The 27,520-nt window shown below is 46.1% G+C and overlaps 1 protein-coding gene across 1 annotated transcript in view; it reads left to right on the plus strand.

Annotated features, from left to right (window-relative positions):
- Positions 1-27,520, plus strand: part of LOC119397585 (uncharacterized) — a 191,153-nt gene that overhangs the window by 145,691 nt on the left and 17,942 nt on the right. Inside the window, exon 4 of the mRNA XM_037665010.2 lies at positions 4,495-4,622. Coding sequence (XP_037520938.1) covers positions 4,495-4,622 — 128 coding nt within the window. The remainder of the gene's footprint in view (positions 1-4,494; positions 4,623-27,520) is intronic.

A 27,520-nucleotide genomic window follows, 5' to 3' on the forward strand; every position in this document is an offset into this window, starting at 1 on the left:
TTCAACCCTAACTATTATTATTAATTATTCTTTGTTAGACTTTATTCCTTTATCTCTCCGTGCGGGATTATACTGTGCGTTCTTTACTGTTCCCATCTCTCCCATTATTTATTTCTCTCTTCTCGCCGTTCCCCAAGTTCTCGCGCCTATCACTTCGTTTAATCCGACCTCTTTCTCACCACCGTTCGCTTCTCTTTCGGACGTTCGGCTTATCGAGTTGATCAATCCCCACCGCACGTCGGAGACGTCGGAAAAACGCGCGATGCCGGCGAACACAGATCAGCCGCTAAGCACTGGCGAGGCAACAGCGCCTTCCGCCCCGAGACCTGTAACTCCCGACAACGGAAGGATTTACGGCGGAACGCCGCCGAGGGCGATCTAGTGGGGGCGATCTTGTGTAGAGGGGGGAGGGGGGCAGGGGGAGGAGGGGAGGAAGCGGATTGAGCGGCGACTCGTAATGATCGCACGCTCCACTAGGAGGGGGTGAAGCGATTTGAAGCCGGCAGCTAGAGAGTCTTTTGTTTTATCGGGGCGGCCTGCCACTTTGGCGAGGCCGCGCATTTCTCAGGCCTCGCCGCGAAAGCGCGGCGTGCGTTGGTTCTCGACTCGGACTGAACGCTCCCGGTCTGCCATTCATTTGATCACTGCGTTAGCCGCAGATCCCCGAGCGACTTAATAGCCTTCTTTACTCAAAGTCGCACGGCACGTATGTATGTATGTATGTATGTATGTATGTATGTATGTATGTATGTATGTATGTATGTATGTATGTATGTATGTATGTATGTATGTATGTATGTATGTATGTATGTATGTATGTATGTATGTATGTATGTATGTATGTATGTATGTATGTAGTATGTATGTATGTATGTATGTATGTATGTATGTATGTATGTATGTATGTATGTATGTATGTATGTATGTATGTATGTATGTATGTATGTATGTATGTATGTATGTATGTATGTATGTATGTATGTATTTTGAAGTTTATTTATTTCATTATTTTTGTGGTACATGTATTTACACTTTTAGGGACCCAACAAAATTGTTAAAGGGTCCCTAACGGCATTATAACATCAAAAACTCTAAATGGCAACAGCATGAGAAGGGAATATTTAGTCATCAAAAACACAAGAAAACTTATCAAGACAGAATGTGGTCTCATAGGCAATGCTCACCGTTACTAAAGAATAAAGACATGACTGTATGTAAAAACATGTATGTATGTAATATTCTACTCGACCGTTGATTGAACTTATTCCATTAGCAGAAAGTGTAGAAGGCCTCTTTTTTTTTTTCTAAAGAACCTTATCAGTACGTTTGAAAAATGCGCCTTATTGCTGGAACGCTTTACATGTCACCATTTAGTACTGAAGAAATTATTATTTGTGGAGAAGCCGGGCGACAGAATGGTTGTCAACATATCCGATTATATTCCCATAAATTGCTCGATTAATCAGTCGCCCTTTCAGTCGTACGAATAACACACTCAAATAACTCATTCCCTCCAAACGTTCACTCTAATAAGTTATAAGTTAAACACTCCACTCACTCACTCACTCACTCACTCACTCACTCACTCACTCACTCACTCACTCACTCACTCACTCACTCACTCACTCACTCACTCACTCACTCACTCACTCACTCACTCACTCACTCACTCACTCGCTCACTCGCTCACTCGCTCACTCACTCACTCACTCACTCACTCACTCACTCACTCACTCACTCACTCACTCACTCACTCACTCACTCACTCACTCACTCACTCACTCACTCACTCACTCACTCACTCACTCACTCACTCACTCACATTCTTGATTTGTAATAATTGCGCGGCTTTTTGTGCATGTCTTCTAAGTCTGAAAAGAAAAATGACCAACCAAATCAACAAAATTATACGGACACGTACGCACGGACGCCCACGGACGCGCACGCAACACAAGTGCGCAAACGCAACAAAACAACCGAAAACCACAGAACACCACGTTACTATCAACAATTTCGAGAGTTTGGCGAGTTGGTCAGAGTTGAGTTGTTAGTCCAGCTTTGTCCTGTCGTCTTGTTTTTCTGTGTCCGTTTTTCTCTTTTCTGGTTCTTATCTTCAACCACGTTACTTTTGTGTCCCCACACCCTTGCCTTTTTTTTTGTCTGTTGTTCTTGCTAGGCTGATCATAGCCTTTTCAGGATGCAAGTTCGGCCACTCTTTTGTACTCTTCTACGAAATCATGTGTAGTGTATGTGTGTGCTCATGTTTACCCGTTTGACGTTCGTTCCTCTCAAGCCCCTACACCAGAAGAAAAAACAAACAAACAAACTTTTAAATGGTTTCGTTTGTGAATGGCTGTTTTCGATTGCGGAACGACTCGGAGCGGCCCTTCGTTTTTGAATGCCGTAGTCCCATTTTCCAACTGTGCTTTTAACTCACTGCTGGGAGCTCTTTTCAAATGGCGGGGAATACTGAAACGGAGGAAGGAAGCCCATCTAGCTCCCTCACAGATCGCTGCGTTCGCAAGTTGTCGTTTTGAAGGAAACATTCACGACAGTGGGCGGCAAAACAGTCCGCCTAGGAGAACCTACATAACGGACGCCGCCAAAATGGGGACTTTTCGTTGGGCCGGGGAAGCAGAAATTGCGCGTTGATTTTTGGAGCTATATAGTGCCCGACTTTCGAGAACGTTTCCCGTAGAGAGCGCTTGTGAAGCGTTGCTTGCTGAAGTGGGTCCGCGTGATAGGGACGGATGAAAGGAACGGCGCAACTGCGAGCTATAGTAAGTGCCGCCTAGTAATCACTAGCCGGCACTTCGACTCATTAGTGTTCTATTCAGCCGTGTTTTATGACCCCCCTGAGCACGTATGTACTTAGCCTAAATCGATTTTGATTCCTGGCGCAGATGTTTTGCACGCGAAGCTGAACATGTGAAATCTCTCTTACGCTAGCAACCTCGCATTCGTGCGGACGAGCGACGCATGGCATAAAGATTATGGCTGCTTCGCTCTATTGGTACCAAGCCTGAAGGAAGAGCGTAGCTGGGGGGTGGCTAGCTTCCTTGTTTCTCTTTATAATTTTCTCTCTTCTCGTTCTCTTTCTTTCGGTTTCTCTTTCTTTTAGCTCTTTTATGTATCTCTTTCTTTGTATTTCTTTCTTTCTCTCTCTCTCCCTCTGCTTCTTTCTCTATGTTTCTTTGTTTCTCTTTATTTCTATTTTTCTCTCTCTGTCTTGCTGTTAGTTTTTTCTATCTCTTTTTTCATGTCTGTTTCTTTTTATCTCTTTCTCTGTCTTTCTATCCTTCTAAGTCTTCATTCCCTTTATTTCTCTCTGTTTTTCTCTTTCTCTTTCTATCACTTTCTTTTCCTCTCTCTCGATTTTTTTCTCTCTCTCTCTCTCTCTTTCACGTGTTAGACTTCGCCGAGCAGAAGTTTCGTTTAACGCTAGCGCCTGCTGTACTCGTTAGAGGGGCTTGCCCAATTCCTGTGGCGCATACCCATCTGTGGAGTTTTGCACGACGGAGCGCAAGTTACCGATAACTCAAACATCTCCTCTGTTAAAATGTCATTCGACCTTACACCACATGCTCTGGGAGTGCCCCTCGGTACGTGGCACTGATACAGCATCGGCCAGCAAGTGGGGCTCCGCTCTGAGGAGTCCGGACATTCAGTCACAACTTTGGGCTGTCCAGAGGGCCCACGATGCGGCGGTAGGTCTCGGCCTGACTGTCCCGTCGTGGGAGCGGCCCGCCGCGTGCTAAGGCACACGCCTCCGGACTTTGTTAATAAAGTTACTCCAATCCAATCCAATCGGCCGAAACACACATACGCATAGGCGTGCTCCTAAGGAAGAGGGAGGGGGCGGGGTCTTTCCTAATCGTCGAAGAGGGGAGCCATGTCAACCCCATATCTTTACATAGTCGGATCTGTCCGGTCATTGTTTAATGTGCAAGGTTTTGGCCACACATGTCTCTAACGATAATGACGGCCGAGGATCCCTGGTGTTCCTTTCCAGGAACTCTTTGCTTCCCACGTTTATCCTGGGAAACTGGGGACCAAACGCAGGCCGTTGTGAGAGGCACGTCATTCCTTCCACTTCCATTTCTTTGCAGCAATTTCAAAGCTTGTTGTCTTACTGACTCGTCCAACGGAGTGGAGGGAGAGAGGGGGGGAGGCACAGCGCTCCCTACAATGCAATCGACTAAAAAGAAAAATAAGAAGGCTTTAGCCTTCGAGTCGTCACACGCGAATGCATAAGGAACGGCGCGACTTTTTCGCAGCTTCCAGTTGTTAACCCGTGCGGTGTCATTATTTTATTAGGTTCGTTTTAGTCGCACAATTGTAGGTTTAAGTGAACCGTATACTTTTAACTTTACAAGTGTACTTCCAGTATAACGATGTTGACGTAATTAATCGTCAGTTATTTCATGACGTACTGAGTCGAAGGTTATTTAAGGTGTTCTCACGTTGTTTCTTTTGCTCTCCTTCACTGCGCAGGTGTCGATACCCGTATGCGATTCAGCCTGGAGCCAGGTCGCGGCGAATCCGGGTTCGCCCAGTGGATGGACGCCACGAAGATCGTCGTCCGGCTACCCGACGGTATTCCGGCAGAGTTTCGAAAAAAGGTGAGCGTCGTGTAGATGCAAAGCTGGGCGGTCATACTGTTGCTCGAGACGGTGCTGGATTTAGAATTCGATTTTTTATTGCGATAGCAATTACATGGACACTCACGGCGGGCTTTTGCGGTTTCATCTATCTATCTATCTATCTATCTATCTATCTATCTATCTATCTATCTATCTATCTATCTATCTATCTATCTATCTATCTATCTATCTATCTATCTATCTATCTATCTATCTATCTATCTATCTATCTATCTATCTATCTAGCCTATCCTATCTATCTACTATCTATCTATCTATCTATCTATCTATCTATCTATCTATCTATCTATCTATCTATCTATCTATCTATCTATCTATCTATCTATCTATCTATCTATCTATCTATCTGTCTATCTGTCTGTCTGTCTGTCTGTCTGTCTGTCTGTCTGTCTGTCTGTCTGTCTGTGTTGGGTGATAACTATGATACATGCAGTAGTGACCTAAACGCGCGAATAGCCGACGCAAATATCCACATACAGAAAAGAAAGTTTTTCGCAAGGTTTTTATGGGCACTGTCGACGTCAAAAATAACGACAGCTCTTTCGTGGCGCTCCACTCTAGCCGCGTTCCAAGGGGCATTAGGATCCGCGATAACCCGAATTTTTGGTATTGCAGCGTTTCCGCTCAGACGTCTTGGGAGTTAATCAACAGCCGCCAACCGATACTGCGTTTATCGCTAGCGTGTTTATTTCCGCAGTCTCACTTCAACACGCCTCATACGAGTATACCCAAAGAGAAAGAAAAAAAAATATCTCGACCCACACGTCGTGAAGTCGCGACGCCGTCAACAAGAAAGAGTCGACGCACAGAACGCCCGTCCTGTTATGGGCAGCAAATGCGGCTATATGATAAAGAACTTACTCTACACCTGTCCCGCTAGAGATTTGCGCATTATATGCGGCCATACATATTGCCGATGGAAGTGCGTGTTTTAAGAAGCATTCATCGCTGTTAGCGCTATAGAACCTCGTCTTCGAGACGCCCGGCAAGGTTATTTTTTTCATTATGCAGGCTTAACTCTAGTGAAGCGTATCGTGTTCCTGTAGTTGCGCGAAGAAGAAGAAGAAGAAGAAGAAGAAAAACAACTGCTCAGTAGCATGGAGCACCATCATATATGCCTAAACTGGATAGATAAGCTGCGGCTGATGATCGTGAATGCTGCCGCAGAGTAGAAACCGAGACGACCATCCAGCGTCACTTAGACGACCTCTTACTCGCTCGTCGGTGCCTCGGGAGAAGAGAGCATGAAACGGTATTAACGCTTTCGCACGCGTGAACGCTAAGTAGCGCTGAAACGGCGAGCACGGTATGCAGTCGAGTGGGCGTGTAGATCAAAGGATTTCCGGGCGCAAAGTCGCCTTCGCTCCATTAGGAAGCGTTTCGTTTCCGCTTATGGCCGAAAGTCAGGGCGAGGCTTAATTATAACGACTCACACCATCGCGCGCTCAACGAAAACAGAACAACAAAACGTTGTGGAGTTGACTGCGCGTATTTTAGTCGCCGAATGACCTTTAAGGAGCAGGATTTCCTTCCGGGAAGTCTTACAAGACCGCTTTTAAGGCAGCTCGCTCGGTGTTTCCAGCCTGAACAGCGGGGGTGTTCCTGCTTTTTGTAAAGACACGTGCCTCGCCGACTCTTTTAGGTTCGTTAGTGACGTTTAGGCGCGCCGCAGCGAAGTGCTTTTCCAACGGCATGAAGATGGCCTGCAGGCTTTGCGGTTATGATTGCGCTAGTACTTGACGTTCCTGTTATTTTTGTTGCACGCCCTCGCGTTTATGTGACTGCGGGGGCGTTTATAGACGCCGTGTTCTTTTTTCGTTCTTTTTTATTCAGCTTTTGCGAGTGCAGTGCCTTTATGTTTTTAGACAGCCGACGCTGAGGCCTTATTCGAGACAGCGGTAAACATATCGGGCCAGGCCGACGGATCGCATTTTTTATGTCAAAATCGTCGGCCAAGGATACTTCTTCTCAACACCGCCGTGTCAGGGGCAAAGCACACTTCACAGAAATCATCGCAGTTGCTTGTTTAACCTGCTAATGTCGCGGGATCTAATCGTGACTGCGGTGGCCGCATTTCGACTGAGGCGAAATGCTAGAGGCCCGTGTACTTGGATTTAGGTTAGAGAGCCCCAGGTGGTAGAAATTCCCGGCGCCCTCCACTACAACGTCCCTCAAAATCATATCGTGGTTCTAGGACGTTAAACCCCCAAAGTTATTGTTACAGCTAAGCTGTCTTAGTCAACCTTGTGTCGTCGTCGTAGTAGTAGTAGTAGTAGCAGTAGTAGTAGTAGTAGTAGTAGTAGTAGTAGTAGTAGTAGTAGTAGTAGTAGTAGTAGTAGTAGCAGTAGCAGTAGCAGTAGTAGTTGTAGTTGTAGTAGTAGTAGTAGTTGTAGTTGTAATAGTAGTAGTTGTAGTTGTAGTTGTAGTTAGCAGCTAGTAGAAGTTGGTAGTCGTCGTCGTCACGCGGGTCACGTGGTCAGAGGGGGATTGAATAAACAAATAAAGAAAACAAAAGGATGACGATGACGCACGTGATCCAGCTATCCAATCACATACGCCCCCAAGCTTGCAGTTTCTCTGTCCGACGTATTATTAATATTGTTATTATTATTATTATTATTATTATTACTATTATTATTATTATTATTATTATTATTATTATTATTATTATTATTATTATTATTATTATTATTATTATTATTATTATTATTATTATTATTATTAAGCCTGCTATATCGTTGCCCAAGCTGCGCGTGCACGTATACACAGACGTGCAGTGCCTATTCGTAGTCTGTAGTTTGAGGTTCGCAACTACCAAATAACGTCAGGGTACTGGTTTCGTCCTTTAGTTTAGTGCTCCTTAACGACGTCCTCCGTTCACGGAAATTGTTTTTATTTTATTGTTATCCGCTGCCTCTGAGCTGCAGGCAATCGTGGTCTTTCGGCTGGGGTATGGCGGTAAGGGCTGTAAACACACACACACACACACACACACACATATACACCCACGCGAGCAGCACGACCACCGCTTATATACTCCGGCTAGATTGAGTTCAACGCGTCGCTTCGAGTAGAGAGATCACGGAGGTCCACGATGACGACGCGCGTGCTGCCGGACTCCGTGGATGGTACTCGTGTGTGATTGGACACCGCGGCGTTTTCCCGGGAGGGGTGACCCATCCTCACGCGGGGGGAGCTTCGTTTCGTGATTGAAGTCGCGGTTCGGGGCGTACAGCAGCTGCAGCTGTTCAGACTCCCAGCACGATTGGCAATAAACTCATTTCCGGAACCTGGTGTTAGACGGCCTTCAGCGATTTAACCCGACGAGAAGTGACGCTTCGCTTGCTTCCTTCGGATCGTGCAGCTTCAACCGAAGATCTTTGCGGGGCCGCTCTCCGAAAACGATTGGCTTGTTTTTCTGTCTTCTGAAAAGCGTGTACAACTTGCAATCAGAGCCGGACATATCTGTCCCAAACGAGAGTGGTTGCCCTTCATCGTACATTGAGTACTCCGAAATTAACAATCACTGTTTCGCTTACCAAGTACTCTTGCGCTTGTCCACTGGAGGCTTAGACGTTTTTGAGCTTATCGTAGACATTCGGCACACAAAGCGCGCTGGCACTGAATTCTTGGGCGCACAAACAAAAACATATCTCACTTCGAACAATTCAGACCTCTGCAAGTCTCATGGTGCGGCCGACTAATCCAAGGAGGTTTTTGCCGAACGTAAAGTTTTATCTTGCCCATACCGAATAGTGGCCGCAGCCGCCACCTTAGGGTGTGTACGGCTTCAGTCTTGATATATAGTTTCCACTCCAGCAATTATTTTTAAACATTATTGGTCTAATCTAACCCCCGTATGCGTAGCGCTGTAGTGCTAGGTCGCTTCTTCAGTTGTGCGGCAAGAAAAATGGCAACAATTCGTTGAGAAGTTGGGACCATTTCGACGACGCAACGGAATCGGCTTCGTTAATGTAAGCCGAATTTATTGTTATTTCTGTTACGCGACAAAGCCTTTCGGTACGAGACATTGCACGAGATTAACGAAGACAATGTGACAAAAATAATTGGTGGCTGCGTGGCATGAGCAGCACACACTTGTATAGTCTTGCGTAATTGAACAGGAAGAGTTCTTGGATTTTAGAGCGCGAGCTCTACTCCTCCTGGTACAAACCCAGAAAACGACTTTGTGCATGCGTTTGACCTTGAAGCTCAGCCAACGTCAATTTCTTCCTCTTCCTCCTCGCACGTGCCTCATCATGGCAACGGAGATGCGCAGTGTCGGTTTGTTCTCCTCTCCTGCGCACCCCTCTCCGTCGGTCGACGAGAGCCGCGAGCCGGCGGGGGAGCGTGCTTCGAGGCCTTAATCTTGTCACGTGACTGCCGCGCCAGCAATACGGAGAGATATGTGGACAGCGTGCCGCTGCTTGCCGCGCGGGACATTGCTGCGGCGTACTTTCCGCGGTATTTGCAGCTATCGCTCGACAAGCTTGGTTTAACCGCATTCAATCGCGGCATTTTTCCAATCGCTGCAGACTTTTCCAAACCTGCAGACGCTGCATCCGCCGAATGGTCATGTTCGACATTAGAAAGTCGCTATTGAACATAGTTCTTCTTGTATTTAAGCTAACCAGATCTTTAAACAATTATATATATATATATATATATATATATATATATATACTCCTAAAAAGTGATTACATTGCAGTGCTAATTACTCTTCTAGAATTTTCAGAAATATAATGACATTGCATTGCAAGTTACAGCTGGCCGAAATTGATGGTACTAAGAAACTGTGTTGAAGCTAAGAAATGTTAATCATTCATGCACTAACTAATGCACGCGATTATTTACGGCACTCATGCATTGAAAATCTCGGAGATGTTTGTTGCATGACAGAGGCAGCTGGGACTCTATCAGAAAGGTGTCCTTGTTTAAAGGACAGAGTGTCCTTCGCCATACTTACGTGTCTTCGTTAACTGTCTTATTAACATTTCTTTGTATTATCTTTCTTTCTATTTTAGGTCATTTTTTCATGCCATAAGAGAAGCGGACATGTTATATTTTAGTCAAAAGTAATGAGTAATTTTCTTTATTTTGCTCGCTTGAAGTAATTCATTGCATTACTAAGTTAACAGCCCACCAATGTAATTACATTTTGTTATGTTACTCATTGCAGCAAAAAGTAATTTAATTACGGTAATTTCATTACTATCAGGTCCGTTCTCAACCGATCTTATATAAGTCGACCACGTAGGAAAAGAGGCCCACTAACGTGCCGTTGCAAAAACCTGGTCTCATGTTGCCGCTGCCTCTTTCAACAACCAGTGTTTTATCGGTGCCACGTGTACCAAGCTGGTCCCTACGGACGCTTCAAAGTTCTTTCGAGTAACATTCGGAGTAAGTGAACCGCAGTTTGGCGAGCAGTATTAATATTAAGGCACTTCCGGGTTCTCTGTGTCCCTGAAGTACGCTGGCGAACGTTAGTTCTTTAAGAAGTTTCAGCAGTGTTTGGAGAAGGCGCGCTTGTTACCGTTCATGAGATCAAGGTTTTCCACAAGAGCGACCGTGCGTCGCGAGCAACTTCGTCAAAGGAGCGAAGCGGTTCTTGTTACCATTCCTTTTTTATTGCATCGCAGGTGACACTTTCATTTGCAAGAGCAATAGGGGGGTTGGATCAAGGGTTCGTTTCTTTGTTAGACAAAATCTAATTAAACCAACGGACAACGCCAAGAGAGGCAGAAGGGACATTATTTGTAGTTTTTAGCCGTAATGTAGTAATCATAACATAAGTGGAAACGATTTACAGTGGATGAAAAACAACTTGCCTCCGGTAGAGACCGAACCTACAACCTTCGGATAACGCGTCTGATGCTCTACCACTTGAGCTATATATACAGCGGGGGTCGTTCTCCCATACACATTGTTGTGTATTTCTGTATAGGCGTAATCATGGGCGTGTTAGCCAGCGCCACTCGCAGCCATGACGGTGAGTGTGGAACACTCTTTTTGCCAGCTGGCGCCACGGAGCATGTGATCTTTTTACAAACTGTATGTTGTCTGTTGGTTTAATCAGCTTGTGTATTTCACTTGTAAGAACGATGTACTAGAGATTCGTGGTGCATTTGTTTGTACGCTTGATCACATTTACGCTACGGCATTTATTCCCTCCTCTTGCTGCGTTCCCGCTTATTAAGAGCGAGGAATGAGTTTTGTTAAGAATGAAAAAAAAAAAACACGTATGCTATGTCAGGATGCTGTGAAACATTCTTTATAATTGTTAAAATAATTAAATAAATTTTTGGGGCTTTACATATGTTATAACCGGGGTACGATTACGACGCGCGCGTAAACACGGCGCTCCCCATTAGCTGCGCATAAATTCCACATAAATTGCACGTAACGTGCAACTAAATCTGAGTTCATGGGCGTTTCTTGCATTTCGTTCCCACCTGAATGCGGCCGCGTGGCCCTGAATCGAACCCGCTCTGTCGAGCATAGTAGTGGGACATAATAGCCACTAAGTCACCATGGTTCATCTTGTTGTTGTTGTTGTTGTTGTTGTTGTTGTTGATGATGATGATGTTGATGTTCATACTTTCTTGATGGATAAGCGAACTTATATCAAGATTACTGCTTGCAAAAAATAAGTCAAATGGTCCCTTATGTGTTTCCTTAAAGACGACTCGAAGGCGAAAGCCATCTTATATCATTCTTAATCGATTGTATTGAACTCACCTGCCTCCGCGCCCCACCCAAAACTTTCTGCATCTAACGTGGTTTTGCGCTGCCTCCGGGATCGGAGACATTGGAAGGTTTTTTGCACCTCGCGTGGTCTTGGAATGTGTCCGGCATCAACCTAACTTTGACATAATGTCGTGTGATGACGTCATCATGTACCATGACGTCACCGTGACGTCACAAATTTTGGCGCTCTGTGACATCTGATTACGTCATAGGGTGACGTCACCCGTGATTATTATTATTTATTTATTTTTGCATTACTCGCGTTGACGCCAACAGCGACGGTCTTTTTCACGTGTGATAAGGCAGCTAAGGCCTTTAAAAAAAAATATTGTTGTACTGGAGCAAGTGTTCCGACAAGACTCGCTTTCGTCTCAGCGCAGCAACCGCTTATTCTCCTCTTTCCGAAACGTCTCGCTCTAGCGACATTTTCTGATCGGCAATTTCTCATCCCTACATGCTTCCATCATTCCCTTGCACTCCTGTCTTGTTTGTATTTGCTTAAAACAAAGGAAGAAAGCGGTATATCGCAACTATGCCTAAACCCGAAAATTTGCCTCCGCTTAGCCATCATACCGCGTTCGGTATAATGTCGTAATGTATTGACCTGGGCTCATCTGGAGTTCTCCACGTTTGCGGGGCACGTATGTCGGCATCTCGCTGTAGTAAATACGTCGTATATAATACGCATTTCTCTTCCTTTGATCATTCACACACCTCGAAAGTTTTGTAGGTCGTTTCTCTTTCGATCGCAAAACACACGTATAATGTGTGAAGTGCGCGAAATAGAAGTCTGGCGTTGACTTGCGTGGAGGCGATGCTACGTGTCCCGCATAACTTTCCGAGTTTTTTTTCTCTTGCTTTTTCAAAACTATCTTGGCGCGTATCCGGGAGTGGCAATTTGTCTGTCGGCCGAAATGCGTTCCGTCGCACTTTTTCCTCACCCACAACGCTCTATCCATATCCACGTACGTCTGCATCAGGGTGCCGTTTACGTAATTTTCTCTTTGCCATCGCCTTCTTTTTGTTCAGGGTGTATATTGGTTTGGAGTTTACCGGATACATTCTTTATGACAGGAGTTTCTGGATGCCCGCGCTATAACCGTCTTCTGTCAACATGGTCCCCGTTTCGCTGAGCCTTCATTTTTTTATTGACTACGCGTGCAGAGAGAACATCCTCAGTATTTTTCGTTACGTTTATGTTTCATATTTGACAACGTTCGCACTCCTCCCTCTCTTTCGTATTCTTAGTCAGCTTAGTCATTATCTCTTCTAGATTTGTACTTGCTTTATATAGTTTGATGGTGTTACGTTATCAGACCGTCTTGGGTACTTCTATTTTTCCATTTTGTCTAGGAAGCAGCTGCCTCATATTTTCACCGACCCGTGAACTCTCCTTGCGGATAATCCTCTTTGCCGGCGGTTTCGACAAATCCCCAACGGAACAGTCTTTTTTTTTCCCAGATCAGCTTGCGCAACGCGAGCGAAAGATTCTGGTCTATTCGACGGCTTAAGTCGTTATTTATATAAGGAAAGCTATTATCACGTCTATTGTATTCATTCCACGCCAGCCGACAATTTTCTTTTCAAGCCTGTTTAATGATTTCTTTATATAATATAGCGAACTCTGTATAGCTTGTACTAAAAGAGTGAGTTTGTGGTTTTTATGACGTCGCGAGTACGTTCGACCTATTTTCCGTTTTATTGCTTACCATGCTTCGAGCGCTACCGATGCTCGTTGGTGCACGTTTGTATGGCAACGACCCGGTACTCCTATTTTGTCCAGCTTTCGGACTAAGGTTATTCGGCTCTGGCCTCATATCCATCTATGGCGTGAAACGCCTGTCTCATTGACATCTTGTCGCTATTCTGTGAGCGTTCAGCGCTCGCTCTCGCCTTCTAATACGCTTTCTAGTCCGTAGTCCATTACCCCCCTGAAGGGTAGCAGACCTGACACTCGTCTGTTTAACCTTCCCGATTCCTCTGTCTTTTTCTTTCTCTCCAGTTTTTGTGGCATCAGTCACCGACAACATTATCATCTTCATCAGAATTATCGTGCGCTACGCCATTATGTTTTCTGTTCATACTGCAGCACTGGCAGCCGGAAATTAAAAAATCACAGTTTCGCCGCAAGGGCGAAGCAATGAATGCGATAGCAAGAAACTAATGCTATTCGCAATGCCCACGAACTATAGGTGGCGCGCCGTGCTTTTCAAGATGGCGCCAGGAGGAGGGTCAACCCGTTTGTTAGCATAGGAAAAGATAGGACGTGCGGACGTACGGCCCGTGCCACTTTCACCGGATGAAGTCATGAGCTGCGCTGAAATGGATATGAGACTAAAATGCTTTCCGAAATCATGGAAAGTGCTAAGTACTCGCCACCTAATTATTTGCTGCGGTGTGAAAGGTTATATTTCAGCTCCGTTACCGTACATAACGATGCTTTGCGAAATCCTGTGCGTGCTACATAAAACTGCATGAACTAGAATTGACGTATAAGCTAAACGGCACTCCGAGGTAGTACGTACCGAGCCTGCCTGACGGATTTGCCGCAGATAGGCTGGCAGCCTATCTGCTGCACGGGACCGCACGTTTAACGTGGTGATGGTTTGCAAACATAATACGCCGTCGGGAACGCGGAGTTACGTCTTCAACGTAACACAAGCATTTCGCATCCCATTCAGTAGCGCTTGTGTCAGCCATGCTGAGACTCTAGCCGTGTGCAATTCACTTCACTCGCGTGTTGCAGGTTCGATCAGCACGACCGAAACATGAATATCGAAAAGAATGCACACGTATGCTTTCGCAACGTCGAAGAAGTTAGCTGAGAGCGCGAGGCATGCATTGTGGCCGTGACTGCACGTTCTATCGCTCTAACCTTGGGTTGATGGCCATCTAACACGGAATCGTCCCCAACTGTTTTCTGACGAAATAAAGTTTTTCCATCCATCCATGATATCCACAATAATTGTGATACATATGCAATGCACAAGAGGAACTATGCTTTTATTTCGATCTCGCTCAGGGATATTATACATTAAATACAGTCAAAGTGACTTACGAGCGTGAAAGAACATTAACGCACGGGGGGACGTGAAGTGCAACTCGCTCCTCGTGAGTTAGGAGCTGATCGTTCATCGTCGCTGTCACTCTCGGTGCTTTCACAGTCTTCTACGTCCAGTGAAAAATCCTCGTCCTCAAGATGGTGTCTTTCAACATCACTGCTGAAAGCAATCTGAAGAATTTCCTCCGCCGAACAACTTCGACCACTCCGCGTCACTACGTTTACAATTAGGGAGACGTCTGGGCGCGAAAAATATTTTGCTCTCAGACCGGTCAACAAGCAAATCGCTTGCAGTGTGCTGCCACCTATCAACAAACGTACAAAAACAAGCGGCGCAGCGCTGGCTATGAAACCAACACACTGGCGAAGGACGACGTGGAAAGCGTTCGCTCCACAAAAGGCGTCGAGCAGACGCGTCCTCGAATGATTGAAACGTCGCTCGCACGATTCGTAACAGCGCTTTGCTGACAAAGGATAGAGGCCCTGTTTTAATGTATCGCCAACTCGAGATCGCTCAGTTATACAAAAGCACATCGCGTGCCCGCGCCACCTCCCGCGTACGTTGTTATGGGATTCATGCACTACAAGAAACACTGACCAATGCTATATGCAAGTAAAGCAGCGTGAGCTTCAACTGAATATGTCGGACGATAACATTTAACTAACCTACCTGGCTACAGAAAGCCTCGCGAAGCTGATAGTACGTATACGCTGTGGGCTAGCATTGAAAGCGCGAGTTGCCACGTATTTTCACGAAAACTTCGCGTCTCGCAAGAACGAATCAGATTTATCGTGTCACGGAGGGCTCGATTTGTTCAGTGATGCAGAGAACATGCAAAGTCGTAGTGTTCTTTTCTTGTCAACGCGTTAACACTGAGGCTAGCACAGCCGAACAAGGGAGCGACTGCGTAGTGCTGCCATTTTGTCGTCTACTAACCCTCCTCGAGAGGACGCTCCTGAATTCCGCTTGGCGGCGCGACAGTCTATGGGCATTGCGAATACGAAGTGAGGCTGGCCAATGGATACTCTCAGTTTGAACAGCGCTCCTGTTGCAAAGGCGGCCGAAGCAGTGAAGGAAACTAGCGTGCTTCAAGTGTCGAGCTGTGACACTTGATAGTTCGCGCTCATCATCTGTTTGTTCGTTTAGCGGCGTCTCTCGAGATCGAGTTACTTTCGTACGCTCCGTAACATGAGCGCGGACATCACGGTGAAAACTTGAAACATCCCTCTTGCCCTCACCACGAGAAAACCGCGCGAGCAGACAGCGGAAGGCCAAGGTTCTCCTTGCGCAAATATAAGAAGCGAGCGAGCTCGCCGACGACTTTTAAATGCGCCCGTCGAGCTCCTAGCGCCATCTCGCTGGTAATGAAGAAACGCTTATAAGCACCGGCCGTCTCTGAGTCCGTCCAGCGGTAAAGGGTGTGTATATAACGCTCGCCGTTAGCTATGTGGAGGACCTGCGTTTTGTGGCGTGGTGGTTAGCGCCACTCGCTGCGGAGCAAGAGGTCCCTGGTTCGATTCCGCGCTTCGGAAGCATTTTTCTGAATTATTTTTTTTCTTTGGGGCTTTTATATACATATACATATACGGTGCATGACGGCGACGGCGACGGCAAAATCCAGCCGAGACTGTCCATATAATTGCTATCGCAATAAAAGGAATGTTTTGCGTCGTCGCAATCCTCAATACAAACTTCGCCTCATGTCAGCTGTTGTTACGGAGTAGGCCTAGTTGCCATGGCTGCATTCGTGCTCCATTATCGTCATCGAGTGCTTCGTTATGACGTCATCGTTGCCATCGTGTCGTAATTCGGCCATCTCCACGCGTTCTATCAGGCGTGAGCGTCCGGTTTCTTGGGAAGTCAATAAAAAATTCGAGATCGTTCATTTCGTAATAGGATTTGGAGTATCGACCCGAACTTCCTGCGAAGAGACGTTTACGGTAATGTTTCTTCGAACAAAAAAAAAAAAAAGAAGTGCTTTTCTGGAGCTCTCCTGAGTATTAATCGCCATCTTCCATTAACGCGTTGATGTTATTAAACTATGTTTTCGGTGAGATTTCATAAGGCTCCATCGTCTTTTCTGTTAAGCTTGCTTTTACTGAGTGGTGTACCAGTTGTACGAAGAAGAGAAGAACGCCCTTTGCAGGAAAACGAGGAAAGCGGTTGTTTTTCCATCATGTTTACGTAGCTTATAGCTTGCAAAGGCCGCTCGAACACGCGGGGAAACGCGGCCTGTGTTTCCTTCAACCGGAAAATGCGATGTAGGACTTCGTAACCCTTAAAAAACGGTGTGCGATTTTGTGTTGTCGATTGTAGACTAAATTCCAGTTTTTAAGGTGCTCTTGTTTGTTTTAGCTAAAGGAAGCGGCTCGTTAAAAAAAAATTCCGGCAACGATTTATTAGGTGTATTTTATGCCTAAGCCTAGTTTCCATCCTATGGTGCCTCGTCCCGGCACTCGTTATCGATTTTGCTAATTAAAATTGTTTGGGTTTTACGTCCCAAAACCATGATAACATTATGAGGGGCACCGTAGTTCCAGACTCCGGAAATTTTGGCCATGTGGTGTTCTTTCACGTGCACCTAAATCTAAGTACACGGGCCTTTAGCATTTCGCCTCCATTGAAATGCGCCCGCCGCGGCCGGGATTCCATACCGCGACCTTCGGGTCAGCAGTCGAGCACCATAGCCACTAGACCATCGTGGCGGATTCATTATCAATATTTTCGTACGAGCCCAGAGAAAAAAAAAGAGAGAGAGAAAAGATGGATAAAAACACGCATTAGCAGCGAAACTAAATAGTATGAAATGAAGTTGTACCAGAGTGTTAAATCTAAATACATTGTGTGATCAGCATATAAAAAAAGGGGGGGGGGGAAGGTGAGGGTATAGTGTGTGTATCGTCTAGCTCCAAGGCATACAGGAACGTTGTTAAGGCTTAAGCAAATATAGAGTGGAAATGTAAACGCGGCGATTGGCATGTTCAAGTTGTTAGTAGCACGTTATGCTCGTATAGTATTAAGTGAGACTGTGTGCAGTCATATATTTATCGCTTTAACTACGCGTATGAACATCTGAGGGACTTCCCAGTGCGTAGTCATCTGTGTTTTATGTTTTAAAGCACCAAGCTCAAAGATATATAATGATATACTATTATATATAGACTGCGGGTGCCTCGCTGAAACGTTTACCAATGGCTTAGGCTTCCACTGTGCACTCGCTGCTCACCAATTCCAACCTCCGTGTTTCTGTGACGCTTCTTTTATTTTGTTCAGATCCTAAGTTACGCGTCGCCATGTATGTGATTAATCTATACAAGAATGCTTCGTGAGATGAGAAATCTTAGAATGGGCAATGTCGCAGGAGTAATGCTTTGCGTGTATACTGCAACGTGTGAGCCCTGTTTCGCGGCATGTTCGTGCTTTTTTTTTTTTAAGCGAAGCTTCTATAACCCCAGATTTCGGTGGCGGCGTCGTACACTGGAAACCCGGCGCCGGCCAGCGCACAGAAATGCGACCCTTGAAGGCCACACGCGTATTGGTATGCGTCGTTTTTCAATAACTGATGCTCTTCGGTAGTGGGCTTGTTGTCAATCAGCCGTTTCTGATATGGCAATGTGATCTGTTATCGAGGTGACTGTAGTCACTTCACGGTGTCATATTTCACTGTTGCTTGGATATGAACGCATGACCGTCGATGTCGCCTGCAGCAACTGAAGTGAACTTGGATTAGGGTTCGATTCTCGGTGTCCAGGAAGGAAACAGTTAGGGGAGAGCATTGCGCGATGCCAAAGAAAGAAAGAAAAAAAGAGAGAAAGAAAGAAAGAAGAAAAGAAAGAAAGAGAGAAAGAAGGAAAGAAAGAAGGAAAGAAAGAAAGAAAGAAAGAAAGAGAAAGAAAGAAAAGAAAGAAAGGAAAGAAAGAAAGAAAGAAAGAAAGAAAGAAAGAAAGAAAGAAAGAAAGAAAGAAAGAAAGAAAGAAAGAAAGAAAGAAAGAAAGAAAGAAAGACTGTACGTTAGACACGCAGACGCCAAGCTTTGCTTGCCCCCATTTTTCCGTATAGAGAAAAGGCTCCTGAATTCTTTTTTTTTTTTCGTGAGCTGCAAGGAGTGCCGGGCGCCAATGAAAAGACTCCGATATTTACCTTACGTTCTAGTCAACATGAAATGCGATCACGAAGCGCCGCTCACTGCTTTGGCTAAGCAGGGTCAACGCAAACCCACGCGTCCAAGACCCGATTTCTTCATAAGGCCGTCGTTGCATTGCAAAACTCCATCCGGGTGCCCGCATAACTTTACCTATCGGGCGAGCTCTCCGGAGAGCACCGAATTGTTTATGTCCCGCAGCACTTTATGGGAACTTCGCAGTCTAGTAGATGTATGGAATTTCAAATATCGAATTTGCGAGACACCTGGTTAGGTAAGCGAGGTTTGGCGAGGCACTCGGTTGGTCCGGAAAACGTTTTTCTTTCTTTTTTTTTTTTCGTGATAGTTTTCTGTGAGTTCTACGTTATGGCTGTTCGTCTGTTTATCGACTCGTTGAGCTTTGCGGGGGAGTACAGGTGTTTACGCATACGCGAAGCTCATTCAATCTGACGCCCGCGCTTCGGTTCCGTGTGTTAACGTTGGCCGCGTGGTTACCTAGAGATAACAGACGCCGTCCCACTCGACGCGGAAGGAGCGAGTCGTGGTTATTCAGACAGAAGGATGGACAAGACGAGCGGACAAGGATTGTGATGGTCACGAAACGTTGCGTCAGCGTCCCAGTTGTACCAACGATAAAAAAAGAAAGAAAAGAGCCCACATTCCGAAAACATTCTTAGTGTAGATTTTTTCTAAGAGACAGCTTCAGCCAATCATCGTGAAAGAAAGAAAGAAAGAAAGAAAGAAAGAAAGAAAGAAGAAAGAAAGAAGAAAGAAAGAAAGAAAGAAAGAAAGAAAGAAAGTTTATGTGCTAGAATTAGAGACGTGAGTTGGGCTAGTTGGCGCGTATTAACTGTAGACATGACTGAATAGCGCAAAAAACAAAACAAAAAAAACAGACAGGGTAGAGACGTCAGACACGACGGAGCGCAAACTTCAACTGAGAATTTATTCACAGAAAAACACGAAAACACAAGCTGCGCAGTAGGATGGCAAAATATCACTCAAGGACGCCCCCCCCCCCCCCCCCCCCCGAAACTTCACTAACTTTAACACTTCCCATGCTTACGCAACCCACCCGTGCCACACCTAGCCAAGCGGCTCCGTGCGCAGACTTCTTTCTAAGTATATGCATTCTTAATTGCTGTGAGCCAGGGTGATCGGGTGTGTGAGTGCACCTTCACTGGCTCTCAGCAATAAAGAATGCATATACTTAGAAAGAAATCTGCGCACGGAACCGTTTGGCTAGGTGTGGCACGTGTGGGTTGCGTAAGCATGGGAAGTGTTAAAGTTAGTGACGTTTTTGGGGGCGTCTTTGAGTGATATTTTGCGTGTTGCGCATCCTCCTGCGCAGCTTGTGTTTTCGTGTTTTTCTGTGAATAAACGCTCAGTTGAAGTTTGCGCTCATCCTGTCTGTCGTCTGTACCTTGTCTGTGTTTTTTTTTTTTTGCGCTATTCAGTCATGTCTGCAGTTTATGCGCTAGAATTTCCATTTTCATAAAGAGCGCCGACAACGCAGGACATAAGGACACTCCAACCACACACAACGAGATTACCAAGTATTATTACATGGCGAGGCGGGCTTTCCCGATCCCACATTCAAAACTCAATCGAGCACAGGCAGTCTCGTTGCGCTTACTTCAAGCCCATTCGTACCCATTTTTAGCACACTTAAATGAAATTTATCCACACAAATTCCCCGACGCCGCCTGCACCGCTTGCGGGCAGGCCGCTACATTAGCTCACATGCTTTGGGAGTGCGGGTCGCTCGACCGGACTTACAGCAAGGCCGAGTGGGATGCGCTTTTGCGCAGCCCGAACCTACAGGGCAAATCCTGGCCGTCCAGTGCGCCCGCAACAGGGCCGTTAGGCTAGACCTGCCGGTCCCAACGTGGGCGTAGCCGGGTCGTGCGGGGCAACCTCTGCGTCTGCACTGGACTCTTAATAAAGTTGTACTCTCTCTCTCTCTCTCTCTCTCTCTCTCTCTCTCTCTCTCTCTCTCTCTCACGTGGCAGTAGCGGTCGTTTTCTTCTCGGAATCGGCATGGGCGCTGCTCTTTATGAACACGGGTATTGTATTCCTTCAATCATACGCATGAGCAACGCCGACGCGGCCGACACAAAGCATGCAACTGGGTGGTTGCTTCAAGAACTCACCCATGTTGGATGTCTCTTCGAGCGTCACGAGCCGGTGGTCACCTCTTTCAGCGTTGTCGCGTCGTCACTGCGAAATCGAGAGACTTAACAATCACTTCTGAAGCCGAGATATTATATTTTACCGAACATGTATAGGAAGGCCATAGTCATGGGCATTTGAGTGTGCATCTTACAATAAACTAAGCTCGCGATAATCCTTGAAAATGCTGTCGTGACTTGAGGCTAATCCCATTGCTAGGGAAACAGCGCAGTGTGCTCTTCGAATAAGACAAAATGCGACTGCTTCACGAGTAAATGTTAGAGCCGCCCACCAGATACAGCGCGAGCTTATCACAGAGACGCTTCGAATAATTATACAGCTACAGTAAATAAGAGAAAACAACGAGCGCTGATAAAATAATGTTCCCGCTGGTTGCTCGTAAAGCCATTACCTCGCTTTTACGATACCGCTAGGAAAAGTCGTATCTTTCCATAGGTTTTTCTTTCCTGTAGCGTTCTTTTTATACTCCCATCTCTTCGTTTGCTGGGAGCTTTATGGGTCCCCTGAACCTACGCATGGAGGCCGTATACGGGATGAACCTGTTTGCAGTGGCGTGGTTACATCACGCCGGATGGTGGGCATGATGGTTCTTCTACCCCCGTACCACATTGAGTACGGACGGAGCATTAAGGTTTATATGTACAATGTCATCACGTTGGTAGGCGCCCTTTAATGCACGCGTCTTCGCCTGGTTGTGTATGTATACGACCTTCGGCGCGGTATGCGGAGTCAACATTTGTGTTCCCGGGGAACGTCGGAATGGATTGGTTCAATGACCTTTTTGTAGCCGGCATCTCGAGGTTTGCTCGCTATATTTTTGCCTGCTCGAGTAGAAATTTAAAAGCTTCCTTCGAACGATATTTATCGCGCCTAGTTTGGCGTACAGCGCCCGACGTGTCGACATTGGGTTATAAACGCTGCTGAAGCTACGTCGCGCCACATCGTGGTACGCTACTGCAAGAAATGAAACTTGAAACAGATGGAGCTGCCCTAAGCGCTGGCCGTTGCTAGACAGGTTTTTGAAAGCTGTAACGCCTGAGAAACGTCGTCTCGCTGTCTTTAATATGGAAGAAGGCTGACATGTAACATGAAGAAGGCTGATAGAGCCATCAGAAAGCTTCTCCTCTTCGTAAGCTTCGTACGTCCCAGTGTAGTCTCGAGAGCTCTGTGTATTTGACACGTGTAGTGAAACAATTCGTAATTTAAACGATTAATTGTAAGGGAGGCTTTCGCCATTGTTTTCGTCGTCGTCGTTAGTGTTGTTGGTGGTGGTGCCACTGTACTGTTGTAGTCGTTTTTGTTATTGCTGCTACTGCCGCTGTGTTGTTGTTGTTGTTGTTGTTGTTGTTGTTGTTGTTGTTGTTGTTGTTGTTGTTGCTGTTGTCGTTGTTGTTGTTGTGCGGCGACTATGGAGAGCTTTCCTAGACGTTAGACGTGCCTTTGACACAGTTAGCCACGTGCATGATTTGCACGGGTTACATAGTCTGGGTATCAAAGGACGACTACTTCGTTGGATTTCAGATTTTCTGACTCGTCGAACGGTATTCATGGCGACAAGCACACGCAGAACCACACCCCGACAACTCAAGGCTGAGACGCCTCAAAGAAGCGCATTAAGCTCCATACTGTTTAGTGTAGTAACGCACAAACTGCCCGCTCTTTTACCATCGTCAATCCGTATTTCAATGCACGCAGGTGATATCTGTCTCTGGTCGTCAGGGTATGACTGCAGTGAAGTACAAGATCTGCTTCAGGAAGGCGTAAACATAACTGTGCTCTTTCTGACAGAATGCGGCACGGATGTTTCAGCAGAGAAATCTGCGGTATTACCTTTTACGAGAAGACGTCAAGGCCAGCTCAGACTCTCGGTCAACCAGACCGTAGTGCCCGTTGTGCGGAAGCATCGTTTCCTTGAGTCTAGCATTGGGCCAAATGCCAACGTGGGGAGCTCATATCTCCAACATTGAACAGCGCGTTAATGGGACATTGAATGTTCTCCGGTGTATTACAGGAACTAAATGGGGTATCACAGCGGAATGACTTCTGAACATTCATAAAGCTCTCGTACGACAAGCCATCGCATATGCATTACCAGCTATGCAAAGCGTATCTCAGACAGATAAACGTAGGCTAAACAACATCACAGCCCGCAGTCTTCGTGTTTGCCTGGGTTCACCGCGCTCAACTCACAGTGGACTCGTAATCGCAGAAGCTAAAGAACCGCACTTTCAAGTTCTTGGCATTCAAGAACTCTGCTGCCGCTTCCTCCGCTTATCGCAAGGACATCATGCCCATCCGCTTCGTGAAAAACTTATTCAAAGAAACGGGCGAATTGGTGACACATTGCGACCTTATGAGGCGACACTTTAACAAGAGCAATATTTCTTTCGTCCAGATATCAACCTCCCTCCTTGGCAGCTCGTATCGCCTTCAGTCACATTGGACATCAAATGAATAGAAAAAAAATCTGCGATAAACTACCTTGAAGCAAAGTTCCTCACGCTTTCACGGACAGATCTACAACGGATCAAAGCTCGACTGTGGCTTTTTACATACCGCGTTGTAAAATAGAGATTTCCGACTTTCTCGAAAGACTTCGTCTACAGTAGCGGAGCTTGTTGCAATATTACAAGCCCAAAAATTTAATTATAAAAGCGAGGAAAGTCACCACTGGATAATATATTCTGACCCCGAAGGAGCACTGCAAATGATTAAGGAATTTCGTTTCCATATAAACGATAACATTACATACGAAATCCTGAAAACAATGACCATCGCTTCTCTGGTGGGTCACGATATCCGTTTTGAATGGCTACCGATCCACGCAGGTGTGTCAGGAAACGAGATGCAGACAAATTAGCCACTGCAGCGCAAAGAAAAAGTAACTTGACGCCAGTGACCGTTTCCTACTCAGAATGTAATAATGTTCTTTCCGAACTGCGCCACAAAATGTGCAAGGACGCATGTTTTGATGACCATACAAAGTCTTCACGTAGATCAAGTACATCCGTTTCAAATATTTACACCGAATCAAAAGATCAGTCGAACGTTTGACACACTCCTGCATCGCCTACGATTAGATGTTGCATACACACCTCACTTCTTGTGCCTCATCACAAGAAGGACGTCACCACGCTGCGACCACTGTGATAATCCCGATGCGTCAGTGGAGCATATCATTATGGAAAACCCGCAACAGGACGAACAACGCGCTCAACCAAGTGATCGGTTGAATAGCCTCGACAGACGACCACTTACAATTAGCAAAGTGGTTGGACCGTGTCCACATCCTGATAATCGAAGACGCGCAGTGAGCGCTCTTCGTGATTTTTTAATACACACAAGTTTAATGAACTGTTTCTTGTTGTCATTATTGCTCCCTTTCATAATATTGAGTTATTAATCAACGTATCTCACAGTCACGATACATGTAAGTGCATAGAAAACTATCTGTACGGACTCCATCCGCGGTGTCGGATACTCGATTTCTGTGCGATCTTCATCGACAATAACGACAGGAACACGGGAGTGACGATGTCAAAAGAAAAGCAATTAAATATAGCAATTAGGCAATGGGGATTCCATTGACGAGAGTTCACTGTTCACTGGGGAGTTCGCAAACACGCACTTCCGCACAAATTGCGTCCACAGAAAATCGCGCTTCGCTTCATAACTGCGAGCAAACTACTTATCATCAACGCTTATCTAACTGAGCGTCCACTAAAATCCTTTGGATGTGTTTTTATTTCGTCGTAGATGGCTTTCTGGCTCCGGTCCAAGTAATTTTCGTAGTCTAAAGGAACGTTGTCGTTGTTGTTGTTCCAAGCCCTTTCGTACTTCCTCGATTGTCATTGCATCAAAAAAAAAAAAAAAAGCCACGAAATAAGTGTTTAGAGGAAAGGACGCCGCAGGGAGTTCGGGAGAGTAGGTCGTTGGTACAATGGCGAGCGTGATCGTGACAGGTCCTGCGGGGTCCACGTAATCTCACTAGCTGGTCACTGCTTACACAATGGGCGGACGAGTTGACGACACCATTGTTGAAACCGCAGATGATCATACCGTCCGCGTCGTCATCTCGAGACGTATTATGTTCAGAGCGGGTCGAAGTCCCTCACCTCCCGTCTCTCTCTCTCTCTCTCTTTTAATCGGTGTTCTCCCCTCGCCGGCTTCTCTTCTGCACCAATCACGTTATGCTTGCTGTCTTCGAATTAACCAACCTGGCCACTCGTTCTCGTTCCTGTCTTTTTCCATGTTCAGTTGTCTTTTCTCTTTGTACTTTGAACTAGTCGGGATTGTAGAGTGTGTTCTTTGTCTTCATTTTCTCGTAAACTTTCACTGACATTGCTTTTTTTTTTCTTTCGTCTTCATTCTAATTAGATTTTTTTTGCTTTGTGTCTCCTCTCGCTAGAGCATTGGTTTTATATACAATTTTTTTTTACCGTTACTGTCGCTGATCTCGTTTCTTTTATTGATTTCTCATTAACCGTCTGACTTGTTGTGCAATCCCGCACGCTCTAGTGAATGCACTGCATATCTTTTCTCTCTCTCTCTCTCTTTTTCTCTTCCCTCCTCTCTATTTCTCGTCTTTCTATTCCCCTTCCCCGATCCCCCAGTGTAGGGTAGCGAACCGGAAGTGTTTCTGGTTAACATCCCCGCCTTCTCCTTTTTCTGTTTCCTTCCTTCCTTCCTTCCTTCCTTCCTTCATTAACCGTCGTAAAATTTATGCATGTCGTAAACATATTATGTCATGATGTTTGGAAAGCTCCTCGTTTCGTTGGTGGAGTTCTCAAATAAGCCCTAAGCAATTGTCAAGATAACTGGGTTGACGTATAAAATTTTTTTTAACGCCTCGCGTATATGGCTGTCGATAAACGCCGTATTGTGGCATAAGTGATGTAGGCCACTGAGACGAATGTGGGAACTATGTTTTTTTGCTTGCTGCGTCCAATTTTCCTAATATCTGTGGTTTTTTTACTGAACCAGCGGCCATGTGTCGCAATATCTGTGCTAGAGCGATGCACTCTCGCTAGAAGTTCACGAAACTCAACGGAGCTGGAGATTGAAACTAGTTCCAGCCTGTTTCGTCTTCCTTCCTTTAAGCCCGCACACGTACTTAACAAAGGAGGCTGCAATAAACTAACACCGGTTGCCGCGTGGAGAACTGATAACGTACATCAGGAGGAAATAATAATTGCTCAGTCAAACAGTCTATCAAAGTACAGATAAGGTGACTAGGGGACACCATGTGCTATAGAGGTTGGAGGAACTTGATGTGGGAAAAAAACACGAGGACGAGAAGGAAACAGCTACAACAGACACGCGCTTCTCTGCTGTGTTTCCTTCAGCTCCTCGTGTTTTTTGCGCTGCCTTTTCTTTAAGCTATTAGGTTATATAAATAGAAATAAGAGTCTCAGACAGGCTGGCCGACGCTTCGATAGGTGGACCTATCTTCGTCAAAGGCGCCTCATCGTCCTTGGCGTGTTAGTTTTGAAAGCTTTAGCCAGTGATGTCACGCCACGTGATGTCGCTGTCGATACTTCCCATCTGCAAAAGGAGGTGGCAAGTACCAACCGCGGCACCACGCATCGTGGCGTCATCGAGTAGCCCTTTTCGAACCAACACGCCAAGGATATTAACGGGCCTTTGACAACGAGTGGCCCACCCGTCGAAATGCCGGCCAGCCTGTCTGGGGTACCTATTCTTGTTTATGCAACATCTACAGCACATAAGGGGTATTGATCGAGGGCTCGTTTCTTTTGTTCGACACAGCCCAATCAAGACAACAGACAATGCAGCTAAGGAAGTGTAGAGGAGAATGCATGTATGTTTTAACTGTCGTATAGCAATTATGACATAAATGGAAAGGAATTAAAGTGGATAAAAATCAACTCGCCGCAGGAAGGGACCGAACTCACAACCTTTGGGTAACGCGTCCGATGCTCTACCAATTGAGTTACGGCGGCGGACGCTTTCCCGCCCACTTTATTGGGTATTTATGTTTTTAGGGGCGTAGCTCCTCTTAGTCTAACCTTGTCACGCCTCCGTTGTCCGGCGTAAACGGATCTCCCGTATGATGCAATAGATGACGTTGTCTCATAGAAGTACATACAAACTGCAGTTCAGGGACGATATTCCAGATGGCGCTGTACACAATCTGTGTCGTCATCACCATTTCTTGTCTCATTTCATAGATGGCGTTGGTCCGATAGAATTGTGTGCAATATGGCGCTTGTGTGAATCGACACTAGATGGCGCTGGAAGTGCCGCTGCTCTCCGACTGGCTGCTGCGCGGGCTGCGCGGGGATGCGCGGGGAGCGAGCGCCTCTCTCATTCTCCTGGATCGTCGCCGTACGTGTTGTTGGCGGAGCATGGACGATGCGCAGCGGCGGGCGCTCGCTTGGCGGCAGCCAGGCGGATCCCGCGACGGTGCGCGCCAAGGACGCCGCTGCGAAACGGGCTCAACGAGAAGCGAATCCCGAGACCATGATAGCCTCAGAAGCTTCGCCCAAGCTCTTCATCATTCACCCGTGGATATGCTGTAATTTTTTTACTTTGCCCTGGGAGTGTAGCCAGCGCCGCTCGCTTCCATGACGGCGAGTGTGGGACACTCTTTTGTTGCCAGCTGGCGTCACGTAGCACATGATCTTATTACGAGCTGGAAACTGACCAATAAACTCTCGTATACTACCTAATACATCAAATCTGCCGGAACG

Source organism: Rhipicephalus sanguineus, chromosome 6, assembly GCF_013339695.2.
Source record: "Rhipicephalus sanguineus isolate Rsan-2018 chromosome 6, BIME_Rsan_1.4, whole genome shotgun sequence".
Lineage (NCBI taxonomy): Eukaryota > Metazoa > Arthropoda > Arachnida > Ixodida > Ixodidae > Rhipicephalus > Rhipicephalus sanguineus.